The following is a 24,858-nucleotide window of genomic DNA, read 5'->3' on the forward strand; positions in this document are numbered from 1 at the left end:
CCTGACATCATTGTTGCATAGGCCCCGACCCCTCGATGACCATTGGAATGGGCCAGTCTAAAGGTCTAGGCCCCACCTCCTCTAAGTCAGCACACAAAAATGGCCACTTAGGGAGCCTATGCAGTGATGACGTCAACGAGGACGGGGCCTACAGTGGCCATGTGGGTTGGGATAAGTGGCCCTGTGGCCGTAAAGCCTAGGTAGGACAATCCACAACTGATAAAAGATCACTTTTTACTGGAACAAGCACCATGGCGTATAATATAAAATAACGTATGAAAACTGCTAAATTTACCCTTTACACCTCTGTAGAGTAGTCATTAGAAAAAAAACTGCCATAAAAAAAAACATTGAAATGTTCCAGAGACAAATTAAAAGTTTTGATCGGTAGAGGTCTGAGTGTTCAGACCACCACCGATCAGGAGAAATGGATATGGCTATGGTTGCATGCCTGTTTTAAAGGGCTCCTTAGAATGGCTTCCAACTTCTCCAGCCACCGGGAGTAAAAGGCCAATCGTTCAGGTTCAGAGAAGTTTGTTCAACACTACCAGCTCGATGATGGTTGCGATGCCGTGTACTCCTCTCTATCCACTCTGTGTCTGTATGACCTGGATGGCCCCATAGACTTCCATTACATGGCCATCAAGGTCAAGTAACACAGAGCCAGGAGAAAACGCACTGCACACTGACTTCTGGCTCGATCTCCTGATCAGACAATGACCAAACAAAAGCTTTGACATGTCTGTGACCTATCCTTATAACTTTCCAAATCTATATCCCTGGCTATCTCTAGTTCGGCTCCCTTGTTTTGAATACAGCCGAGAGTGTGGTATGTGACCTGTGGCTCTATCCATTTTCTATGGAGCCAGATGAAAGAGCCAAGTGCTGTACTCGTCTCTCTCCATTGGCGGGTTACTCTGAGGTTGGTGACCTCACTTTGATTGAACCCCTACCCATCCCCTCAATGAATATACTGATGAAGGGGCCTAAGCCGCCGTTAGCAAAATAAAGAAATGCAGATGTAAAACAGCTATAGGGTGGGTTCACACATCGGATATGTTATGTGTGAACCCACCCATAAACAGTTTATTTGATTTTTTTTTTCCATTGCTAAAGAACTAATTTCCCCTAATTATGTAGCACATTGGTGTATACAATATCCACATTTAGATGTAAGGTACATATACAATTCTGGAAGTCTTTACATAACCCTCACAGCTCTGTTGGGGATTCCATTTCTTAAAGGAGAAGTCACGCGGAAATTTTTATTAAAGTATTGTATTGCCCCTCAAAAGTTATACAAATCACCAATATACTCTTACTACAGGAAATGCAGTGTCCCCCTGCCATCATCCTCTCCAGCAGCCACAGCCCGCACAGCTCTGGGAGTTGGGTCGTGACATCACCATGTTATCCAGGAAGTGACATCACCATGTTATCCAGGAAGTGACATCACCATGTTATCCAGGAAGTGAAGCCTTGATGCAGTAGTAGGTGCAGGGAAAAAAGCACTTTATGTGCATTTCCTGTAATAAGTGTATATTGGGGATTTGTATAACTTTTAGGGGGCAATACAATACTTTAATAAAAATTTTCGCCAGACTTCTCCTTTAATGACAAGCACAGCACAGTATTCAACACTACCAATGCTATAAAATTATTGTAGTCTCCAAAAACGTGTTAGCTCAGACATGAGGCTATTGTGAACATGTGGCTACAGTGTATGGTAATGTGCAATGTAGGTACCTACATATTGCATAATGCTACTCACTCTTTAACAAAAACCCTAGTTAAAAGCAGTCTAGTGATTTCAATGAGCGGAAAATCTAAATGAACATCATTTTCACTAAAGTAACGGAAGTGGATGGAGTTGAAAAGGCATTTTATAATGTAAATTATTTCTATGAATGTAACAATTACCAGACTACTCCTCAGAGAGGAGAGATATCCATTAGTACATGCAAAAAAAGAGAAAGTTATTTTATTGATAAAAAAATTCACATCCATAGGAAAAGAATAATTATATAATTGACTGCAGCTATATAATTTACATCCTTGAATTTAGAATTAACATTTCTCCAGCTTTAATGCTTTTTTTTTTTGTAGTTCATGTAGATTTGAAAGCTATCTTTAACCCTTTCACGTCAGCAATCTGTAAATATACATTCCGATTGCACATTTCGCGAGCAGTAGGAACGTACAGTACATATACGTTTCTGCAGTGAAGGAGCTTTAAATGTGTGCTGGGACGCTCCATTGTGAGCGGTCCCATACACCTCAATGTTGGCGGAGCCGCGGTCAGGCAGCAGACTGTCATGAATCTTGCCTGTCATGAAGTCAGTGACAGCATAAGCACAAGGCTGCAGGGGGTCACAATCACTTATACTGACAGACGGGGGTTCAACACTTACCTCCCCTCAGAGCCTGCGCCAGGCTGTACGGCTGTACTAGGAGGTGTGTGCCTCTTAGTAAATCCAGCTGAGGAAAAGAGGCGGGGCTTTATTTAAGTACTGGTACGTGAGTCTTGATAAATGTTCCCCCTTCTATGTGTATGTTGCTATATTTGCTGCTCTACCAGGGGCAGCACCATAAGGGCATAAGGTTCCATTAAGGATATAAAACTGCAATTTTTACAGAACACTGTCCAAAAAGGATCAAAGTTAACTTTTTTTTTATACAAAAATGGATATTATAAAAAACAATATCTGCTGATGATAACTTCATTAGAAGCAAGATTCACCATAATTCATTTGAGAAGCACATTCTAACATCTGCATTTAAGATGTGAACTCAATGTGCAAAGTATCTGAAGAGCTGCCAACACTAAGATTTATCGTCCTCAGTTATCCTTCGTATATAAGCTTACCTCATCCTCTACAAGTTTATCCATTTAGTAAAATACTGGCTGTAACAATAAATAATTTACATCTTATATTACTTACTACTACTAAAATCCCTCTGGACTGCATCATTAGGTGGTGTTCCCAGATTTGCAGTTTTGCTTTGTTTAAATAGAGCCTGAGGATGACTTTACACAGGGAGATTTATTTAACAGATTTTTGAAGCCAAAGCCAGGAACAGACTATAAACAGAGAACAGGTCATAAAGGAAAGACTGAGATTTCTCCTCTTTCAAATCCATTCCGCTGCAAAAAGCGGACGGAATCCGCCTGTGTAAATGCAACATGCTCCTTTCCATAGAGAAAAATGGGATTTCCGACTGCCCGTGCACACTGCGGAAATTTCCATCCGGAATTCTGCGCGGAATACATGTTCTGCCCAAAGAATTGACATGTCAATTCTTCGGGCGGATTCCGCTAGAGAAATCCTATAGAAGTCTATGGGGCTAGAATTCTGCTTGCATTCCGCTCGATTTACGCACAAACTCTGCTCCTATTCTGCCAGAGCAGAATAGGGGTATGTGCACACTGAGGAAAAGACGAGGAATTAGGTGAGGAATTGAAGAGGAATTTCAGCTTAATATTCCTCCCGTAAAATATGTACAGAGCAAAGTCCCATTGTGTTAAATGGGTTTTCTGCTCTGTTGTTCACACTGCAGAATTTCAGAGCAGAATTTTCTGCTGTAGATCTGCAAGAGGAATCCTATAGAATTCAATACTTTATGCTTCAATTCCTCGAGAATTGCTCAGTGTGCACATAGACCAGGTGAGGAATTTCAAGCAGGAACTTTTCAGCTACAATTCCTCGAGAATTGCTCAGGGTGCATTTATCCTAAGGATATGTGCACACTACAGAATTCTTGCGGATAACATCCCTTTAGCTTTGGCTGTCCAGGCATGATGGGAATTGTACAGCTGGAGAGCCGTAGGTTCCCCGTCCCTGCCCTAAAGGCACCCTTACTGTTTGCATGGGCTCTGATTGTCAAATTGTCTGGGCTTTGTCACGTGATCAGCATTACCAGGCTTCATCGCAGGTGTTTCTTTCGTCATAAGTTATCAGCCTGGTAATGCTGATCACATAGCAAAGCCCAAACAGTCAAAGCCAGCCTTACTACTTGGGTTCCAATCATACTATTCAGCCGGGTTTCGGAGGATTATTCCAAACATTTATACAATTGCCGGAGGAGCTCTTCACATTATCATTGTCACCAAATTTGATGACATTTGAACACAGCTCCATTTATGAATTCATATGTGTGTTCTCTAGAAGTTATTATAAGACTGCAGGCGATAAACACGGCATTACTTTTTCTTTTCTTTCATAAAGCGAGAGATATAGTTAAGTCATATTACATGCTATAGAAATCATGGAACATATTTTATGCATGAAATAAATCTCACCTCTGTAATGAATAGAAACTTCACAGTAGAGAGTCAGGAGTGGAGAATTGTTGATTTTCTGCTAACAGGTAAGGATCAATTGCCCTCTAGTGATACTTTATCTGCATGATTTTTCCCTGAAGCGTTTCACATATAATGCACGTGCTTAAACATCACACGTGCACATTGCTTTCAAGTGTAATGAATATGGATGTATGAATGTTAGAACTCCACCAATGTTTTAACTGAACGATTTTGGCTTCTGGAGGCAGATATACGTAAAGATCGTTAGAACTACTAGAATAAAAAAGGGAATTTCATGAATATCAATTTCCAAATAGTACGTTTTAACTGGAAATATAACAGTCAGCAGTGGGAACCTTCCAACAATAAGCCAAGAAGTTATGGGGAGCATCACTGTACACAGATGTAATTCTGTGAATATAAAATTGTGAAAGTCTGTTCTTGCAGTCATGGCGTCATTTTAAGCAATGGGCTCACTTTACCAATTCTGTGTTAGGGTGCCTTCACACATATGATGCGCAGCAAAAAACTCGCTGCGAGTTTCTGCTACGAGCCGAGGTCCTGGAAGGCCCCTATCACTACATACAAGCAGTGGTTTGAAAGACCGCTGCGTGTATGTAATGCAGCCGCCCCCTTAACCCCTTCGGCTCCCGCACCGCTGTCTCCATACATTATCTGGCTCTGGCTGCACGGGGTCCCGGCGTCTTGCTCTGCCACCCAGCAAATCAGTGTGTTGCCCAGCCGCAGCCACTGATTGGCTGGGCGGCAGAGCAGGACCCCGGGACCCCGTGCAGCCAGAGCCAGATAATGTATGGAGACAGCGGTGCGGGAGCCGAAGGGGTTAAGGGGGCAGCTGCATTACATACACACAGCAGTCTTTCAGACCACTGTTGTATGTAGTGATAGGGGCCTTCCAGGACCTCGGCTCATAGCAGAAACTCGCAGCGAGTTTTTTGCTGCGAGTCGGTATGTGTGAAGGCACCCTTATGCTGTGTTTACATGACGCGATAATTCGCCCAATTGATAGTTTAACGATTTTGAAGCAATGATTTGGTTTTTATAACAATCAGCGTTTCGACGATCAGCGTTATTACAATCGTTTTTAAGATCGCTTAAGCCCATCTTTCACATAGGGTGAATCTTTAAAAGACTGTTTACACGAAGAGATCTGCGAATTTTTAGCGAACGATTTGAGAACACGTTGAAAGATCAAAATGAACGATTTCTCGCTCGTCGTTTGATTGTTTGCTGTGTTTAAACGGAAGGATTATCACTCAAATGCGATCGTTATTACGATAATCGTTCCGTGTGAGCGCAGCATTAGACTCCCAGTACACATGTCAATTGTTGGCTGAATAAGAGTTCATGTGAGCCACTTATCATTCCTGGCACATGAAAAAGGGTCAGTGATCAGGTGATGAATAAGAAGAGGCTTTTTCCTTGGCTGATCAGAACTAAAGCGCTGCACAAATTGTCCAACACTGGTTTGTGTGACCTCATCTGCAATTGATAAAGTCATGTGAAGATTTGAGCGTCTTCAAGGAGATGTTAAAGGAGAAGTCCCACCAACTATGAAATCTGCAGGCAGGCAGGGGTGGGTGTGAAAATAAGACAGTTAACTCATCCATCCCCGCCGTCGGGGTCCAGCAGCTTTACTACCTGCAAAGTCATTGATTGCCTGCTCAGCCAATCAGTGACTGCAGCGGGAAACTGACCCAGGCACTGACTGGCTGAGCAGGTAATTGCTCAGCCGGGCTATGACGTTGCTGCTGCAGGAGCCGGGTACGTTAACGTGTCACTGTCGTTATAACTTTTAAAATCAAAAGTAGATGTGATATAAAGTTTGCAATTTACATTCATAATTTATTTATTTAGTTATCATGGAAAACACAGCACTTCCTGTTTTCTGAGTCTCTTTTTTCCTCAAAAAAACAGGAAACGGTGAGAAAACAGGAAGTTCTGTGTTTTTCCAGTCCATCTGAGCACTTACAGAGGGAAGGCAGTCTAAAAGATTGATAAATAAAAACTTAAAGGGGTTATCTGCTCAGGATAATCCCTTCTTGTTAGAATGCTTCATTTGCCAATATGCTTGTCCCAAAGTAAAAGTCTCCGATTTTCCAGAAAAATTAATTACACATTTCCATTCAGATCAAATCCTTTCTGGTCAATAGATATAGATTCTGAACAGGGAAATTACCTCTATTAAGTCGGAATTCATTAATGGACGATATCTAAATAAGACAATAGCTGTTGGCCTAGCATAAGTTTGGCCGAGAGCTATGCAGTGTGCATGGCCGGATGCAGTAAAAAAAAGCAGTGATATGCTAATAATTCAGATACGAGTTAGAATAGGCTATCAATTGAATTTAAAGGGGTTTTAAAGGGGTAAACAATCTCTGAGGCATTTAGGTACATTGTGACCTCTCAACCATCACCGTCTTGATGTCCTTTGAATCAATAAATGGTGGCGTGCTGTCAAATACAATATCACAGCCCTCTTGTACAGCAGCCTTGAGGCAAAATAGTGTACAACTCACTTAATATAATTGCCATTGAGCTGTATACATCTATTTAAAGAAAAACATGCTGAAGTTCAACCTAAATGCATCTAGAATGTGCCTGAATAGAAAGACGTGCAAAGGGAATATTGTACTGTTGTCTTGAAATGTAAAAGGTTTATAATCCTTTTCTGAGAATATATATCTTATCAGAGAAAAATGCTTCTTGCTTCTCCTATCAAGCTACACCCCCTTCTACATTTTTTATTCACTCTGGGGATAAAGAAAAACCAGATCAATTCTATGTTGTGTTTTTAATACAGACTAACTGAGGGATCAGATTACATGCTACCTATACAAATGTATGAAAGAGGGACAGGCAAGGACAAAAAAAGGAAGGCTTTCAAGCTGGCCAGTACTGATGTATATTGTCTTCTATGCTATTGCATCTAAGGGGGTGCTATAGACATACAGGGGAACAGCATCCTTTCCTCTGTGTGTGTTGTGTACAAAGGCCATCCTATCCACTAGCTCAGGAACAGCTAAAATTTAGAGACAGAATGTGCAGAGCAGCAGCTTTTCATAAAAAACTCTATCGGAAACAGCAGGTACACAAAGAATATAGACCCTTGTGTGCAGTCTTTACCTGCAGACCTCTTATTTATAGCTATACATTGGTCTTGTCACTACTTTGGTCGCTCCAGTAGTAAGTTCTACAGGAGGAATTGCCTTCCTGAAGTAAGGCCAAGGCAGCTGTGATCACAACACCCTGTGCACCAGTGTATATTGTAATACACTGGAAACAGCCCTGGTAAATAGTTTCATATTAAAGGGGTTATCCAACATGGCCACTTTTTTCCAGAGACAGCACCCCTCTTGTCTCCAGTCTGGGTGCAGGTTTTGTTACTCAGTTCCAGTGACGTGAATGGAGCCTAATTGCAAACCACACTTGAAGTGAAGACAAGAACGGTGCTGTCTCTGGAAGAAATTGGCCATGTTTTTGTAGCGCGGGATAACCCCTTAAACCCCAAATTTGCAGCCACACAGATTTCGTAATATAAAAAATATAACTCACAAACAGCTGCACAGAATATTATAATAGGTCACATAAATGGGCTCAGGGCCTTATACATTTTCTTTCTATCTTTTTTTTTTTAAGGCTGGGTTCATACTGTGTTTTTGCAGTCAGTTTTTGCATAAATGCATGAAAAAAAATAGATGTATTTGTATGCATTGCTTTGATCCGTTTTTCAATTGATTTCCAGTATAAAAAAAAACCTGATAAAAAAAATGGAGTGTGAACCCAGTTAACATTAGAAATGCTTATATACAAAGTTTCATTAGAATTAGAACTTTCAAAACCAATGCCAAGGAGTAGTGCTGACTATGTTTTATTACATAACATGACAATGGGGGAAGTAAATAAAAGTGAGCGCTTCAAAATTCTGGGCCAAGAAGTTTGCCCCAAGAACAGGGTGCATGTGTTATTAAACATACAGTATCTTTAAACTGTACTATACAAAAAGGGGTGTGGCCTATCAGAAAGTGGGTGTGGCTTTCGTCAAATGGAGGGGGTGATGTAATCATGCTGCTGCGCACCAAATTTTGGCTCACCATATTTTTTCAGCAAATAGGCAAATTTAAAACCGTGTCGACAAGTTTTTATTTCTCTCCCCCACTGTCTACAACTTTTTACAATTGAAAACAATTTAGTGTCACCACATTTTTGGCAACAGACGCACAGTGAACCATACAAGACAATGATGTATTCTTGAGACCCTCTGGGAGCTCTAAGTAAGGGACATCAAGTCATTAAATACCGTAAATCTGTCCTTCATTTCCAGTCATTTCCATTGAGAAGGGTATTTTTGTCTCCTTATATTTTGATGGATGGTTTCGTTTACTCACACACAGGCTGACTCACTAGAGTTGGGCATAAAGTTAAAGGGGACAAGCATGTTAGTCCTCTTAGTTCCTTTTTTTGTCAAAAAGCTGATTAGCAGAGGGAACTGTGGCCGGCCAGTCATCTCCCTTGTAGTGGCTGCAAGGGATTGCTCAAGTCTGTCAGAACAGGAGCCTCTTGTACAAAGTACAACTCTAACAAGGCTTAGAGATCACTGATCTAGGGATGCATTCACACCACAGTTGTGCCTTCTGAGGCCCAAATACATTGGTACCCTGTAAAAACGTCAGCATTGAGATATCCGTGCACAGACTCACATAGACCTTATTAACCTCTAAAACACAAATGTAGTCAACTTGTGACTACGTTCGCGTGATTTACCTGCTCATATACCAGTTTACGTTTGGGCTAAGCAAATCATACAAGTGAAAACTCGTATAACTGTAGGAAAAGAACCAAAAGTAGTGACTAGCAGAAGGCACAATAGTAATGTTGCCTCCTAAGGAACACATACGTGTGGGGATAAGCTAATAGGGTATTACTAGAACGGTATAATTTCATTAAGAGTGGGTTCACAAATAACAGATTAGCAGCGGATTACACGTTGCGAGTTTGCAGCGAAATCCGCTGCGATTCCTGTACTGTCAGTTTGAACAGAATTACATATGTATGTAAACTCCGTTCCCCTTAACCCGTGGCGTCTTGGTGAATACACTACCAATCCACGCTCCGGCCTGCTTCTGTTGTGGCTCCTGACGTCCTGCTCAGCCAATCAGTGCGCTGTCCTATCGCAGCCACTAATTGGCTAAGCGGGTCATCAGGGAGACGGTAGCCACAGAAGCAGGCCGGAGCGTGGGCCAGTAATGTATTCACTGAGCATGTTAAGTGGGGTGGCATTTACATACTTGCAGCGGGATGAAAATTCTGCTGCAATTCTATTATGTGTGAACTCACCCTGAAGAGTTATTCCAGAAAAAAATGAACTTTTCAAAGTAGGAGATTGCAGGGGGTCCAACTTCTGTACTCCCTGCTGATCTCCATATTGGGCCCCGCTGGCTTTGTTATGAATAGATCCGCGGGTAAGCTGTGTGACCCGCAGCATTCATTCCTCCTCCCGTTCAAAGACATTGATGGTAGGATTTAGAAAGTCCGCGTGTGTGAGGGGGGTTTCAGCAAAGAAACTCATCGCCGATTCCATACTGTGAACAAGGCCTTATAGGAGACAACATTGGAGAAAAGTTAATACTGCTTAGCGAAGCACTGATACATAAACCCCAAAGTACAGGATATATTTACACCATATATAAGTTGTTTCCATTTAACTCACAGGCTTTGTTTCATGCTCTGCTATATAATCCAACAAGTAGGCAACTCTTCCGTCTCTTTTATGTTGGATATACAAAATACTAGTAACTACAAAGGAAATCAATTTTTCTCTGACCTCAGCTGTTCTATGTAAATTTGTGTTTCACACGTAGAATGACATTGTTGTATCAAACAACTTCCTTCTCCTCCAAGGTATAGCGGCAAGAAAGTCAAATGGTCTGATCCTACAGCTCGCTATAATTACAGACGAGTCTTTGATCTTCTATCACAGATTTCACACAAAACTTGAAGCAGAAGTGATAATGAGAACGGGGCAGAAGAAGAAGTAATAGGATAATTCAAGACAGCACAAGTGACAGGTGATGCAGCTTGGCACAGGGAAGCGTTCTGTAGAAGATGGTGTGAAAGAGACATATGAAGGCGGACTGTGTCAGGTCGAGGCCTGTGTCATTACCAGTACCTTATCCAGTAAATAAGTTAAATAAGCCACTCAAAAATGTGACAAAAAACTAAAAGTATCTGATAATGTATTCTGTGAAGAGAAAATGTATGACCAAAAAGTTACTTTTATAGTGATGACAACTACAACCATGACTAATGATTATGACCATCACTAAATGTACCTGCAATAGTTACTGAAATCATCCACATGTGACCATGGTCAACGCACTTGATTAAGGCCCCATTCACCTGTTCCTAGTTCTGTCTGCAAATGTAGACTGCAATATAGGATCAATATATTTCAATGGCCCTGTAGACACTTAATCTGTGTACGGGGCTATAATCTGTGCCACAAGAAAAAAAGACAGGTCCTAACTAGAGATAATCGAACAGGGCCGAGGCTCAGGTTCGTACGAACCCGAACCATGGGCATTTGACACCTGCTGCATTCCCGTTCCGTGGGGAAGGTGGAGCCGGCCCGAGTACTGCCTTGAAAACAGGAATACAGCCTGGGTAATAGACTGTATCCCTGTTTTCCAGGCGGTACTCGGGCTGTCTCTACCTTCCCCACGGAACGGAAAGGCAGCGGGTGTCAAATGCCCATGGTTCGGGTTTGTACGAACCTGAACCTCGGCCCTTTTTCGATCATCTCTAGTCCTAACGTGGCCCGCAATGGTGGCACGGATCACTATCTTCTATGGAGTGGTCTGTGCATCGCACAGCACTACAGAGGCAGATCCATAGCGCAGTCTGCAATTATGGCCCGCACTATGAACGTGAGACTACAAATGTAATTACCGTAAATGCAGCATCAAACTACTGTAAGAGTGATCAGAAACAGTGGTAGATTATCACAAACGTGATCCAATATGACCACCACCAACTAAAAAGGTAACCAACTGTGACCACCACTGGCTTAGCCTAGGTTCATTCATATCTGTGCTCACATGTACTGTTTTCTGTTTCGTCCTAGGAAGAGAAAAATGAAAATAACCCTACCGGTGATAATTAGGCCCCCCATTTTCCCAGAAAAAAGAAAGAATAGCTCTTCATGCTATGCTTTGCTCCATCTATTCCTGAAGGCTACATAAGATAACTGACCCTTTTCTGACCACTCTCCCATTAAAGGGGTCCTTATTGGGATGTATCACTGGAAACTGTAAGGTTTACCACCTCTGGAGTTTAGTTGTCACATAACGCTCTAGACCTGCCAAATAATAGCGATATAGGGAGAGATAATTTACATGTAAGGCTGGGTCCACACTATGTCTTTGCAATACGTTTTTTTTTTTTTCATCCGTTTATGCAACAACAAAAAAAACGGATGAAAAACAGATGCAGTTGTGTGCATCCGTTTTGATCTGTTTTTCCATTGACTTCCATTATAAAAAAAAAAAAAGGGATCAAAACGCATCAAAACGCAGGGACTGACCTTACTTTTGTGCATGTTAAAAAGGATGCGTTTTAATCTGTTTTTTTTTATAATGGAAGACAATAAAAAAACGGATCAAAACGGATGCACACAACTGCATCCGTTTTTTGGTTTTTTTTGCAAAAACGGAAGAAAAAAAACACATTGCAAAAAAGTAGTGTGAACTCAGCCTATGTGACACATTTCCTGGTATGAGAAATTTAGCATCACGGAAGGTACAACTTATTGGAGATACTTATTGACAACATCAAATAAAGCAGAAAGTCAATGTAGAGTGTAAAACTGACAATACAAACAGCATGTGGCTTCACATAGAATAAAATCTATATCGGAGGTTTCCGTTGTGTTTGCATAGAAACTGCAGTTCTTTCAGTGTAATAACTCACATTCATATATGATAAATTATTCCCACAAATATTACCTTTTGTTTCATATATGTGATGGTATTTTCTCAAGAGTTTTTTTTTATTATTATTATTTATTTTGCCTGCAGGGTAAAGTAACCTGAGGCTACTGTAGAGTGAGAAAGATATGAAATAACATATATATGAGGACGTTTCATATATTCACATGTACCTATGATTTATGAAAAAACTAAGTACTAGGATATGACTATTCCATTTTACATAGTACATCTTTAAACAGCTGAAGCTGAGTTTTGCTCTTACAGTGCTGTAAATTCACTCCAACGCTATAGAGTTTAATGGAATCATTTTCAGTTGTCTGCAGTTGCCACTTGGTGGAGATTAATAAGGCAGAGTTCACATTTTGTTTTATGCATACGCTGCAGGAATGTCAACAAGCGTCAAAAAGGTCTGCCAATGCATACTGCTAAGTTTTTCCGGCTCCTATCTCTAGACTACAGCCGGAGCTGTAAGTTGTAATGTGTACTGCATAGATACAGGATGAGCAGCCCCCAGCATGGACCTATTTAGAGACAAGATTACATGCTGGTGACTGCAGCATTATTAGACCTAGAAGCTTAGATTTTACTGCATACCGTTACACATTAAACTTAAAAGGAAAATATGCAGTAAGCTCCTATCATCTCTCTAGTAGTGGCTGTGGGATGTCAGTGTGTTATCTAGTCCTACGCAGTGAATTTAAAGCTTCATGTCTGAAGGAGGGGACGAGGAAGCAGCTGCATTGCCACAGGCACACAAAAACTACTGACTCCTGTGAGTGTTTTACTGATTTAACTGCAACACTGCTTTTTATTTATGCATAATGCCCTCCATGTTTCTGCTTAAAGCGGACCCATCACTTTAAGGTGGTAAACTAAGTGCATGGTTGTATAGGGTTTCTTTATTCTAATTTCATGGATACCTTGCTTTAACAGATTGAGCCCTCCAGTACTGAGATAGGGGTCTTTTTTTATTAATATTGAAATTAGCTCCAAAAGCCTAGGGGATGTTCCCTCTGGATGCAAAAGCCCAGCTATGTACTTACCAGTACTTGCCTGCAACTTGACATCCACTAGACTTTACTTTCAACTTTACTAACTGAGAGCTGAGGTTCTCCCAGCACCCATAACGACTGGTCTGTGCTTGGGATTTTAACAGCTCAGACAAGCCCTAGAAGCAGCCAGGAGAATCCTAGAGAACCATGCATATGCTGAGAATGGTTTTCAAAGCACTCAGGATTTCACCTTAGGAGGTGAAGTTTAAAGTAAAACCTAGTGGATGTCGATCAAACAGCTAGAAGTGGATAGAAGTGAGCAAAGTGGCAGTGCAGGCAAAAGCTGGAATTTACATAGCTGGTCTGGGCTTTTGCATCAAGGGGCAACACACCCTGGGTCTTTGGAGCTCTATCTGCATATTAATAAAAAAGACAGCTATCTCAGTGCTGGAGGGCTCAACCTATTAAAGCAAAAGCAACATATGCATGAAATCAGATGGAGAATCCCTTCACAATCATGCACTTAGAGTAACCACCTAAAACCCTTTGACAGGTCCGCTTTAATGCTCACAAAGCAGCAGCACTGTTTCGGCAGCTGCTCCCTTCTTCTCACCCCATTTCTGATGATTGTGGGGGTCCTCAGCAGTAAGGCAGTCTGGAAATCAAACATTTTTTACTTCATCTAAAAATTAAAAGGAAATTTAGGGTGCCTTTATACTTCACAGATCCAGTACCATTAGGGATGGGTATGTGAGTTAACCCCCCGCCGCCCGCAGACGAGAGCATACATTACCTGCATGTGCAAGAGCATGTGAGGCTCCCGGCTCCGGTCCCGCTCAGCCAATCAGTGCTGCCGTGCACTGATTGGCTGAGCAGGACCGATGGGAGTTGGGAGACTCCCATGCAGCCACGGTGCGGAGCAGGTAATGTATGCTCTCGGCCAAAGGGCTGCGGGCAGCGGGGGGTTTACTCACATACTCACAGCAGGATGTCAATCCCGCTGCGAGTATGTGCTCTTATAGGGATGAATGGCAATGGATCCGCAGCCGATTTCACTGAAAATCTGCAGCGTGAAATCCGCTGCGGATCAGTTACGTGTGAAGGCACCCTTAAAGTTTTCAGTTATGTACTTAGTCTCACTTTCTTCCTCTTTCTTGTCTAGTTTATAATTGGCCTTTATCTGTCAGACACAAACTGTTCACTAGAAAAAAAACAAAAAACGGTGTGGTTAATTGGCTAAACAACCATTAGAGGTGTTTTAAATGTGTTAGTAAGATGTCAAACTTAATAATCAGTGATTATAAAATAAAGACCGTTACTCTGATGTCTTAATGTTTGTCCCTGGGACATGTTAAACGTACCAAGATGTAAGAATGACAATGATCATTATCAGGTCCTCCTGTACATATTCTGAAAGGTGTTCTACATGTTCAGATTGGACAATGAAGCCTTTTTTCACTTGCTGAACAAAGCTGTGCAGGTGATAAAGTGTCTCTACATGACATGAAGCAAACTTCCTAAGTGTTCTTTCTGCTCTTACCTGTAACAATCTGTACCATAGGGACACTCCGGTCTGTCATCATTGTCATCCTGACTTCCATTCTCTACGTCACCAAAATCACTGTCTCCAGGGTGACTGAATTCTTCGAAGTGAACAGGGTTCTTTCTAGAAATGTAGAGAAAACATACATTTTGTCCAAGTTTGAAGAAATGTAATAGAGATGTTGGCATCTCATTCACATCTCATTCACATTATGTGCAGAGCATGATGCAAGTATACATCTAGAGGTTTTCTTCATATCTGGCCATGTGCCACTGTATAGGTATACAGTTGCCTATCTACATTATAGAAACCTATGTAAAAAACAGCATACTTGGCTATTCCAGAGGTGAAACAAAGACATACAAAATTATATGGGGCCTATGGAATCACTATCTGTATCGGGAGCTTTTCCAATGTATGCACTAAAGGGGGGGTGGGGGAAAAAAAGACACTAACATAAAACATGTCAACTGGACATGTCTATTTAAGCTAATGACTCTAAAAGACGCCCCAAGACACTGTGCTTAAAGGGGTTTAAACAGTAACAAAAAAATAAATAAAAGTCACCCAGAACAATTTCCTGCAATGTTAAAACGACTCGTACTAATCATATGTTCTAAACTCCACTATGGAATCCTCCATTAAACATGCACCCTTTAATAATGGCCACTTAAATAGACAATTCAGAACCCATAAATGTTATTGCTTGAGAAAGAACACGTCTCTGGTTGATGCAAGGTGGATAAATATGTGGAGAAAAGGAGATAGAAAAACATGAATAAAATGACAGCCGAAACACAAGGTCACATAAAAGACCACAAATAGCGAGATGGGCGACAGGAAGAGCGAGAAGAATTTCCAGTTAAAACTAAATGCTTTACATACAAGGCACAGGCTGTATCTATACTCAATGCCGTACACTGTCCACTGCTGATAGCGCTTCATGATTCTCATCAATAAAACAATGCAGCAAACAACTTAGCTCAAACCTAATAAAGCTCCGTGCCCTCGCTCATAAACATTATGAGAGAGATAAGTATGTATACAGATATCACAAATACGGAGAAATCTGTATCACACGCTGTAAACTAGTCACCAGAACCTGCCCTTAGATTAGGAGATCTTTATGATACTACTAAAAATGGCAAAATGTGAAGTTTACAGGACAAACAACAAGTCTGGTTGAAGATGCAGCCAGTCTGAGAAGAATTAAAGGGGTTGCAGGACAGAAAAAAAATACCATGACCTAAATTCCCCTTGGGGCGGACAGTGGTGGCCTTGTGTAATATATAAAATAAAAGCCCCTTTGGTCTATTGGATACAGAGCATGTTAAACATCTGTGGCAATTTTTCAACTCTATAACCACTTCATGACCGAAGTGCCATAGCGCTGTTATTTGTCCACCTACAGGGCTGGATGGGATGTCATTTTTTGCACCATGATCTCTAGTTTTTATGAACATCATATTGGTGTAAAAGAAAAATTTTGATCGCTTTATATACATTTTTTCGTGATATAATTAAAAAAAACACAGCAATCCTGGTGTACCTATTTCAGGTGTACCCACAGCTCATGGCAGGTTCTGCTGTCGGTATGGGCTTTAAGAGGCTCTCTCGACTGACCACCAACAGATGATGTCGGTAGTTAAAGGGGTTAGTCTTGATGGAAAATCACTGGCTGATCCTTTTTTTCTGGTAAAGATAATCTGCAGCGAGAGCTCTCTGGCTGGGGCTTCCCCATAAAGAACACACGATCGCTCGGCCATGCTGAACATTTCTGTGTAGGAGGACGAGAGAAATCACTGGGGGGAGGAAAAATCATTCAGTTGTCAGTCATTGAAAGTGTATGTGTATGGTTTCCCACCATGGGTGTTACTAGCTTATACACTCTTCACAAAAGCCTGTACTCTAAGTGAAGTGGTAATGAAGTTATACCACTATATGTAACTGTTATTTGTATATGCACTTATATAGTGCACAGTTGTAGTGAACAAGGGGTTATTGTTTGTTGGTAATTTGCGCACCAATAAAAGCTCTTTTCTGTTCTCCACTTATCTCTATTATCTTTTCTTCCTCTGCACTTTCTTCTCTCACACTCACAGGAAGTGTAGGAAGTTGTCACATGGGGGGGAGGAAGTGTCAGTCAGTCTTTTCCAAGTCTTGGTATTAGACACCTGGTATTAGACACTTGATAAAGAGACCGGACCGGTCTCGAAACGCGTTGTGTCGCTGGCATAATTCTTTTAATAAATTTTATGATATTTTATATCTCTATTACCTCTTGGACCTGCGTCTGTTTTACCCGCCTTGGAGTGGAGGAGGATACTGACTGTCTTTAATCCCTGTGGGGATTAGTCGGGAGTGGCTGCGGTATATTCACATGCTATCAGTAAGAGTTGTGCCTTACATCAGCACAACCTACTCAGGTGAGAGTTCTATGTGCTTACTTTCACCACTTCAGCTATGGAGCGCTGTCTTATATTTTGTAATCTAGAGTGTGGTAGTGGACGGACGGATGGGAAGCACAGAGACCCTTTTCTTCTCCAAAGCAACACTAACCCCTATTATGCAGGGCTAAACCACTCAGGAGAGGACAAGTCAGAGATCACCCCAACCCACGCCGTGAAAATCTCTAATGGTGCAGAACAGTATACTGAAACAAGAGGAACTGATCCGGAAAGAGCAAAGTTGCTACAAGCCTATGTACTCTATCTTGCAGCGCAGGTGTAACCAGGTAATTTTGGCCACCTTGCTCAACTCAGGTAACAAGGTCTGGGGCTTGTGTCACCCTATGAGGACAAGTCACCCGACACTGTAGGGCAACAGGTGGTACAGCGACAACACAGGTCGAAACACAGGCACAAGTAGTCTTCTACTTTCAAGTATTATTCATTATTCTACTTCTTCATCTTCTAAAGTTCTGGCACAGCACACTTCTAACCTTGGTTGGGACTCTCAGCAGGGCTCCTCTCTACTACTCTGAATATTCAGCACAAACTCTTCTCTACTGCTCTTAGTTCACTCTACGTCTCAGCACACAACCAAGTCAACACAGCATTTCTGCTGCAAAAGCTCTTAACACAGATTTTGTCTAGTCAAGTCAGAAGTCTATTATCAGCTACTGTATTAAGTATTCCCGAAGTAAAGAAGATTTTATTTATGGTAACAGGACTCAGTGATTATTGTTGCAGCACCTACACAGTCATTACACCATCCTTGGGTCATCTCCCCTTTCTGTGGGTGGCGGTACAGATAGTCCGGGTGGGTCACAGCTCCACTCCAGACCACCGTGATAAGTACCCAAGGGACCCCCTCACAGCCCGGCAGGTCGCCATCCACAGGGGAAAGGGTATAGCCAGCCTCCCTAAAATAAAAGCAGATGTGCTCCCATACCTGTGTGCCCAACCGGCACTGGCGTCACAACAACCTTCCATCCGGCTGAGCTATACTTCGACCAACCACCACAGTAGTGGCATCACACAACACCATCTGGCAAGAGACCGGTTGTCCATAGGGCTCCACATATGGCCACATTAAGAGACATAACAGCAACTAGTCCCCAGTCACCTGCTTAGGGATGCAATCTGTCTCCTGGCTATAGAGCAGCAGACCCAGGACAATGTATTTAAAAAAAGAAAATGCTAATAGTACGATGGAAAGCTACAGGGCATATTCCTTACACGTTCCTGTTGTATTATAAATTAGATCTGTCCTGCTTAAAAAGATAGGTAGGAGTAACAAAACTTCATTCTAACGCATCGTAACTAGAGATGAGCGAACCGGGTTCGGGACGATCTGAACCCGAACCATCAGTATTTGATTAGTGGGGGCTGCTGAATTTGGATAAAGCTCTAAGGTTGTCTGGAAAACATGGATACAGCCAGTGATTTTATCCATGATTTCCGCATAGCCTTAGGGCTTTATCCAAGTTCAGCAGCCACCGCTAATCAAATGCCGAAAGTTCGGGTTCAGATGGACTCGAGCCTGCTCAAGGTTCGCTCATCTCCAATTGCTTTCTGTAGACATTTTTCTTTCCTTACTAGAAATCATAACTTTGGCAGAACTTAAATTCCTAAATTATATTCATACTATCGATATAGTAGATTTTATGGCCTGGCGCACAAGTGATAGCATTACCTTTCAGGTGACAAACATTGATCTACTATAAGCTATTGTTTTTACTTGGACAGGAAAACGCTGACCCCAGACATATCTATAAGGTTGTCCTTGCTCTGAAAATCAATAGGATCAAATAATTACTGCGCAGGACATAAAACTAATTATAAAACATGGGACAAGAACTTGTCCAACCATAATATATAATAGTCGCATATATCTGAATATCTCATAAACACTTCAACAAACAAAGGAAAAACAACCACAATAACCCTATATCATTAGTAATATAATAAATAAAAAACTACATGGGGGAAAAAATGTCCATATAGGCGATTTGTACGTTCTCATGGACAACAATATCAGAATTGCATAGTACTAAAGTTTGTCAAAAAATTTTTTTTAAAGGGACACGCATTTATGCATATATCCGTGCTGCTACTTTCCAGTTACCTACTTAGTGGGATCCCGGAAATACCTTTGCCTTGTCTTTGTTATCCTGCGTTTATGGGAAAAAAAATCTTTATTCAGGGCAGCCAGCGTCAGTATCTGTGACACTGCGCATGTCAGACTCCCGCCACCGATGTGTTTTCAGGCCACCCCCTGCCTCCTCTAGAATGATTGACTCCTTCCTTTTTGGCTGCACAGGACTTCAATGTGAGCCGTGAGTGAGTGCAGACAGTGTCATAGACTTCCCTCTGTAACACCAGCAGCCCGAAATAAGGATAGTTTTTCAGAAATCGCAGGATCAGAGAGACATGGCAACCATGCCTGCTAAGTATGTAACTAGAAACTGGCAGCATGGATATATGCATATTTGTGCTGCCAGTTTCCCTTTAACTGGCAGTAATGCTTAAATAAAAAGGCTACTAGGGATTGACTTTAGTCTATTTCCCTACTTTAGTCCACCGTGTTTTTCAAGCCATGGAAAAAAAGGTGTACTGTATGATCATGGTCAGTCTCTAAAAGTTAGCTGCCTATATTTATTAAAGGGGTTGGCCACTTTATAGTAAAATTGCTCAGTAAATAGTATTAGTAACTGTACTCACACCACTTACTGACAGCAGCTCCCTGTGTACCTCATAGAGCTAAAATCAGGCTCCCCTCCCTTCAGGTTATGCTACCCTGCTCTGTGGTGAGTCTGTCCATAAGATGGCTGACCCTGCTGCCCCCAAATGTCCAATACTAAGCCTGTATATGCCTTTGGTGGACCCTGGGGGGCGGGGCATGGTCACATGCTCCTCCATGTAAGCCATTTTATGGACAGACACACTACAGAGCAGGACAGCACAGCCTGGAGGAGGGGCTGTCAGTAAGTACAGTGAGTAGTTACTAAAACTATACACTGAATAATTTTACTATAACATGGCCAACCCCTTTAAGCTACCTGAACCCCCCCCCCCTTTTCTCCCCCCCTTAGCAACTAATCACAGCTCATGATTTATATGTTAACCTGGTCTAGTAAAATGAATCCTGAGCTGTGATTGGTTGCTGAAGGAAAACAATTTTCAGGCAGCTTGGTAAATCTGGACGGGCCTACCGTAATAACTGGCTGTCCAAAGATGAAACTTTTATAAAATTGTAAAAAATAAAGTTTTTGACGTATGTTATATTTATCTACATTTCTGTAGGATTTAATTACTGGACTTTTTTTTTTCAGGAAGCAAGTTTGAGGGTTGTGTTGATCTCTTACAGCATTGTGTGGATATCCAATTCATTAAAACTGCAAATGTGCATGATAATTGCTGGGTGCTGGACAGATGCCCCAGCAGGTACCCCTCCCTGCGAACAGCAGCGTCTCTCAGATATCAGACTGGGAGATTAGGAGAGAAGGACTGCACAAGAAGAAACACATACAGCAATGAATTCTGTTTTAGTTAACATTAGCCCTGTTCTCCCCATAAGGTGAGGTGTGGACCACTAATGAACTTACCTGTAGCACTTGTCCCCATACATGCAGGGAACCCTCTTCTTTTGGGTTTGTTGGCTCTGCTGGGATGATGCTGGACTAAGGCTGATGTTGTCATTGCTGACTGCTCTAGAGAAGGAAGGCTTGTTGCCAGAAGCAGAAGGACTAGGCGGCGGGGTTGAGGGTTTGTGGTAGTCGTCACAGGGTGTCACCTCCATTTCTTCTTCTTCATTCTCCACCACCAGAGCCTTCTCTAAGTTGACTGGAGTGGCTGTTCTTGTCAAACTAGCTGGGTTTGTTGGAATTGAGGCCTAATAAAATACAAAATAACACAATGTGAGGTTGATCTGTTGATCTAAAAAGGAAAATACATCACAGTTGTTGAAAACAACAGTCTACTTTGGACACTCTATTTCCTTAGAAGGATGCCCCAAGAAATACAGACGTCCTGCTGCTGGAGACCTCAGAAATCAGCTGTTACCTATGGGGGAACCCAGCAGCAACTGTTAACTTCTAGAATAAAACAACATTCACTGGTAAAACTAATAAACCTGGTGTATCACTGGTCACTGCTAATCCCTCAGAGGGCGAAGGACCAGAAACTAATATTATACATTACCTATACTCGGCCTGCCAGCAATAATACATAGAATACCGACAAGAAAACTATAGCCCAAAAATGTATAACAAATACACATCTTTTCTTACAAATCTTTAAATATACACAATACATATTCATAAAAGAAAAATGGAGGGTATAAGAACTTATATCACAAATGTCGAGCAAAAATGAGATTTGCCATGAAGTGCATAATACTGTACATCTCACAGTAACAAAGAAATATTGCAACACATTATCTATGAAAAAATGTACTCCAGTCTATACCCAGTGGTGTGTGCCCCGATGCGCATTTCGGCAACCCCTTTCTCGAGGCTATTTCTATTTCCTTATTTCAGTCCACCATGTTTTTTAAGACAAGGAAAAAAGATGTCCAGAAAAAAAAAAGTACGGTTGTGGTCTTCAATCGGTCTATCAAAGTCAGTTGCCTGAACCTAAACAGTTTTTACCCATAGCAACTAATCACAGCTCATGTTTTAAATGTTAACATGGTTTGGTAATATGAATCCTGAGCTATGATTGGTTGAGTTTGCAGAAACATGTGTCAGGTAGGGACTGCATACATATATTTCTATAGTGCCTGAACAAAAGATGTAGCCTCTGGATCCCCAATGTGTACCATTATTAGTTGTTTTGTTCTGTGTTCATCCACTCTTATAAATATATACACTACCGTTCAAAAGTTTGAAATGTCCTTATTTTTGAAGGAAAAGCACTGTACTTTTCAAAGATAACTTTAAACTAGTCCTAACTTTAAACAAATACACTCTATACATTGCTAATGTGGTAAATGACTATTCTAGCTGCAAATGTCTGTTTTTTGGTGCAATATCTACATAGGTGTATAGAGGCCCATTTCCAGCAACTATCACTCCAGTGTTCTAATGGTACAATGTGTTTGCTCATTGGCTCAGAAGGCTAACTGATGATTAGAAAACCCTTGTGCAATCATGTTCACACATCTGAAAACAGTCTAGCTTGTTACAGAAGCTACAAAACTGACCTTCCTTTGAGCAGATTGTGTTTCTGGAGCATCACATTTGTGGGGTCAATTAAACGCTCAAAATGGCCAGAAAAAGAGAACTTTCATCTGAAACTCGACAGTCTATTCTTGTTCTTAGAAATGAAGGCTATTCCATGCGAGAAATTGCTAAGAAATTGAAGATTTCCTACAACGGTGTCTACTACTCCCTTCAGAGGACAGCACAAACAGGCTCTAACCAGAGTAGAAAAAGAAGTGGGAGGCCGCGTTGCACAACTAAGCAAGAAGATAAGCACATTAGAGTCTCTAGTTTGAGAAACAGACGCCTCACAGGTCCCCAACTGGCATCTTCATTAAACAGTACCCGCAAAACACCAGTGTCAACATCTACAGTGAAGAGGCGGCTGTGGGATTTTGGGCTTCAGGGCAGAGTGGCAAAGAAAAAGCCATATCTGAGACTGGCCAATAAAAGAAAAAGATTAAGATGGGCAAAAGAACACAGACATTAGACAGAGGAAGACTGGAAAAAAGTGTTGTGGACGGATGAATCCAAGTTTGAGGTGTTTGGATCACAAAGAAGAACGTTTGTGAGACGCAGAACAAATGAAAAGATGCTGGATGAATGCCTGACGCCATCTGTTAAGCATGGTGGAGGTAATGTGATGGTCTGGGGTTGCTTTGGTGCTGGTAAGGTGGGAGATTTGTACAGGGTAAAAGGGATTCTGAATAAGGAAGGCTATCACTCAATTTTGCCATGCCCTACCCAGTGGACAGCGCTTGATTGGAGCCAATTTCATCCTACAACAGGACAATGACCCAAAACACACCTCCAAATTGTGTAAGAACTATTTACAGCAGAAGCAGGCAGCTGGTATACTATCGGTAATGGAGTGGCCAGCGCAGTCACCAGATCTGAACCCCATTAAACTGTTGTGGGAGAAGCTTGACCGTATGGTACGCCAGAAGTGCCCATCCAACCAATCCAACTTGTGGGAGCTGCTACTAGAAGTGTGGGGTGCAATTTCTCCAGCTTACCTCAGCAGATTAATAGCTAGAATGCCAAAGGTGTGCAATGCTGGAATTGCTGCAAAAGGTGGATTCTTTGACGAAAGCAAAGTGTGATGTAAGAACAATGTTATTTCAAATACAAATCATTATTTCTAACCTTGTCAATGTCTTGACTCTATTTTCTATTCATTTCAAAACGTATGGTGGTGAAGAAGTGTGACTTTTCATGGAAAACACAAAATTGTTTGGGTGACCCCAAACTTTTGAACGGTAGTGTATATATTATTTTTTTAAGATGTGTAAATAAAGATATGTATTTGTTACACAATTTTGGGCTTGTAGGTATTATAAGTTGATCACAGTAGAGAATAAATATAATTATCCCTGATCATCACTGATCTGTGCTTAGATGGCTGAACAGAAGGCAGCAGTGGTTGGAGAACAAACTATCAGACCAGCAGCCAAAGTCTCTCCTGTACTGTACGTCACTTTGAGCGAGATTCTGCAGCTGGCACATATATAGAGGCTGAAGAAGCCAAGCTGTTCAAAACGTTACAAAAGCCTATTAGAAAAATCTTTCACCACAGAACACAGGAATACTGTCTCTCCATAAGGAGACCATGAAAAAGACATGGAGACTTATTCTGGGGAATTCTGGGAAGGATATGCAAAACAGTTCTCCGATGCCACCCCTTGTAGTTACTTTTCCTATAAGCCAGTGTCAGACTCTGATATCAAGTATTTAGACCGAGAATGAAAGCCAAGCCAGAGAACTCTCCAGAAGGAATGTTTTACAGCTTCCGTAGAGCCCTCTGGCTTTTAGGCAAAGCTACGTCCAAAAGTTGAATATGCAAAAGAAGAGCCTGTGGAGCCAGAATCCTGCTGCATACTGAAGAGGGGCAACACCCCGAACAGCTGTATGTGGACTTACATGGACTTAAAGGACAACTTAATATGGTGGTTTCCCTACAGGAACCCCCCCCCCCCTTGGCTGGGTCCTTCCCGGAGGGATATCTCGGTAGTCCTGTGTTTCGAGGGTCTTCGGTGAGGCTCCATGGGCTCTTCTTTTGCATATTCAGGTTTCCCAGGGGGCAATGCACCTAGGATTTCACTGCATTGAGCGCTTTCACTAGAAGCCGGCAATGTTATAGTTTGGCTGGTCTCCCTGAGATCAGCGATCTGTTTCTCTTACGTCCTAAAGATGGCATCAGAGAGCTGATGTGCATATCCATCACACAACACATTCACTTATAAAAATTCTGCCCTAGGTATGGTATCCATAATCTTTAATATTGACTATGAAAATACTGTTCATCACAATGTGCTGCATATGTGTCTCGGTAGCCAAAGACCACTTAGAGTAGCCATGGCTGAATCCTG

The 24,858-nt window shown here is 41.7% G+C and overlaps 1 protein-coding gene across 1 annotated transcript in view; it reads right to left on the reverse strand.

Annotated features, from left to right (window-relative positions):
* Window positions 1–24,858, reverse strand: part of APLF (aprataxin and PNKP like factor) — a 112,212-nt gene that overhangs the window by 16,151 nt on the left and 71,203 nt on the right. Inside the window, exons 7-8 of the mRNA XM_069955103.1 lie at window positions 20,894–21,180; window positions 14,842–14,967 (exon numbers count right to left, since the gene is read on the reverse strand). Coding sequence (XP_069811204.1) covers window positions 14,842–14,967; window positions 20,894–21,180 — 413 coding nt within the window. The remainder of the gene's footprint in view (window positions 1–14,841; window positions 14,968–20,893; window positions 21,181–24,858) is intronic.

Source organism: Dendropsophus ebraccatus, chromosome 15 (genome assembly GCF_027789765.1).
Source record: "Dendropsophus ebraccatus isolate aDenEbr1 chromosome 15, aDenEbr1.pat, whole genome shotgun sequence".
Taxonomy (NCBI): domain Eukaryota; kingdom Metazoa; phylum Chordata; class Amphibia; order Anura; family Hylidae; genus Dendropsophus; species Dendropsophus ebraccatus.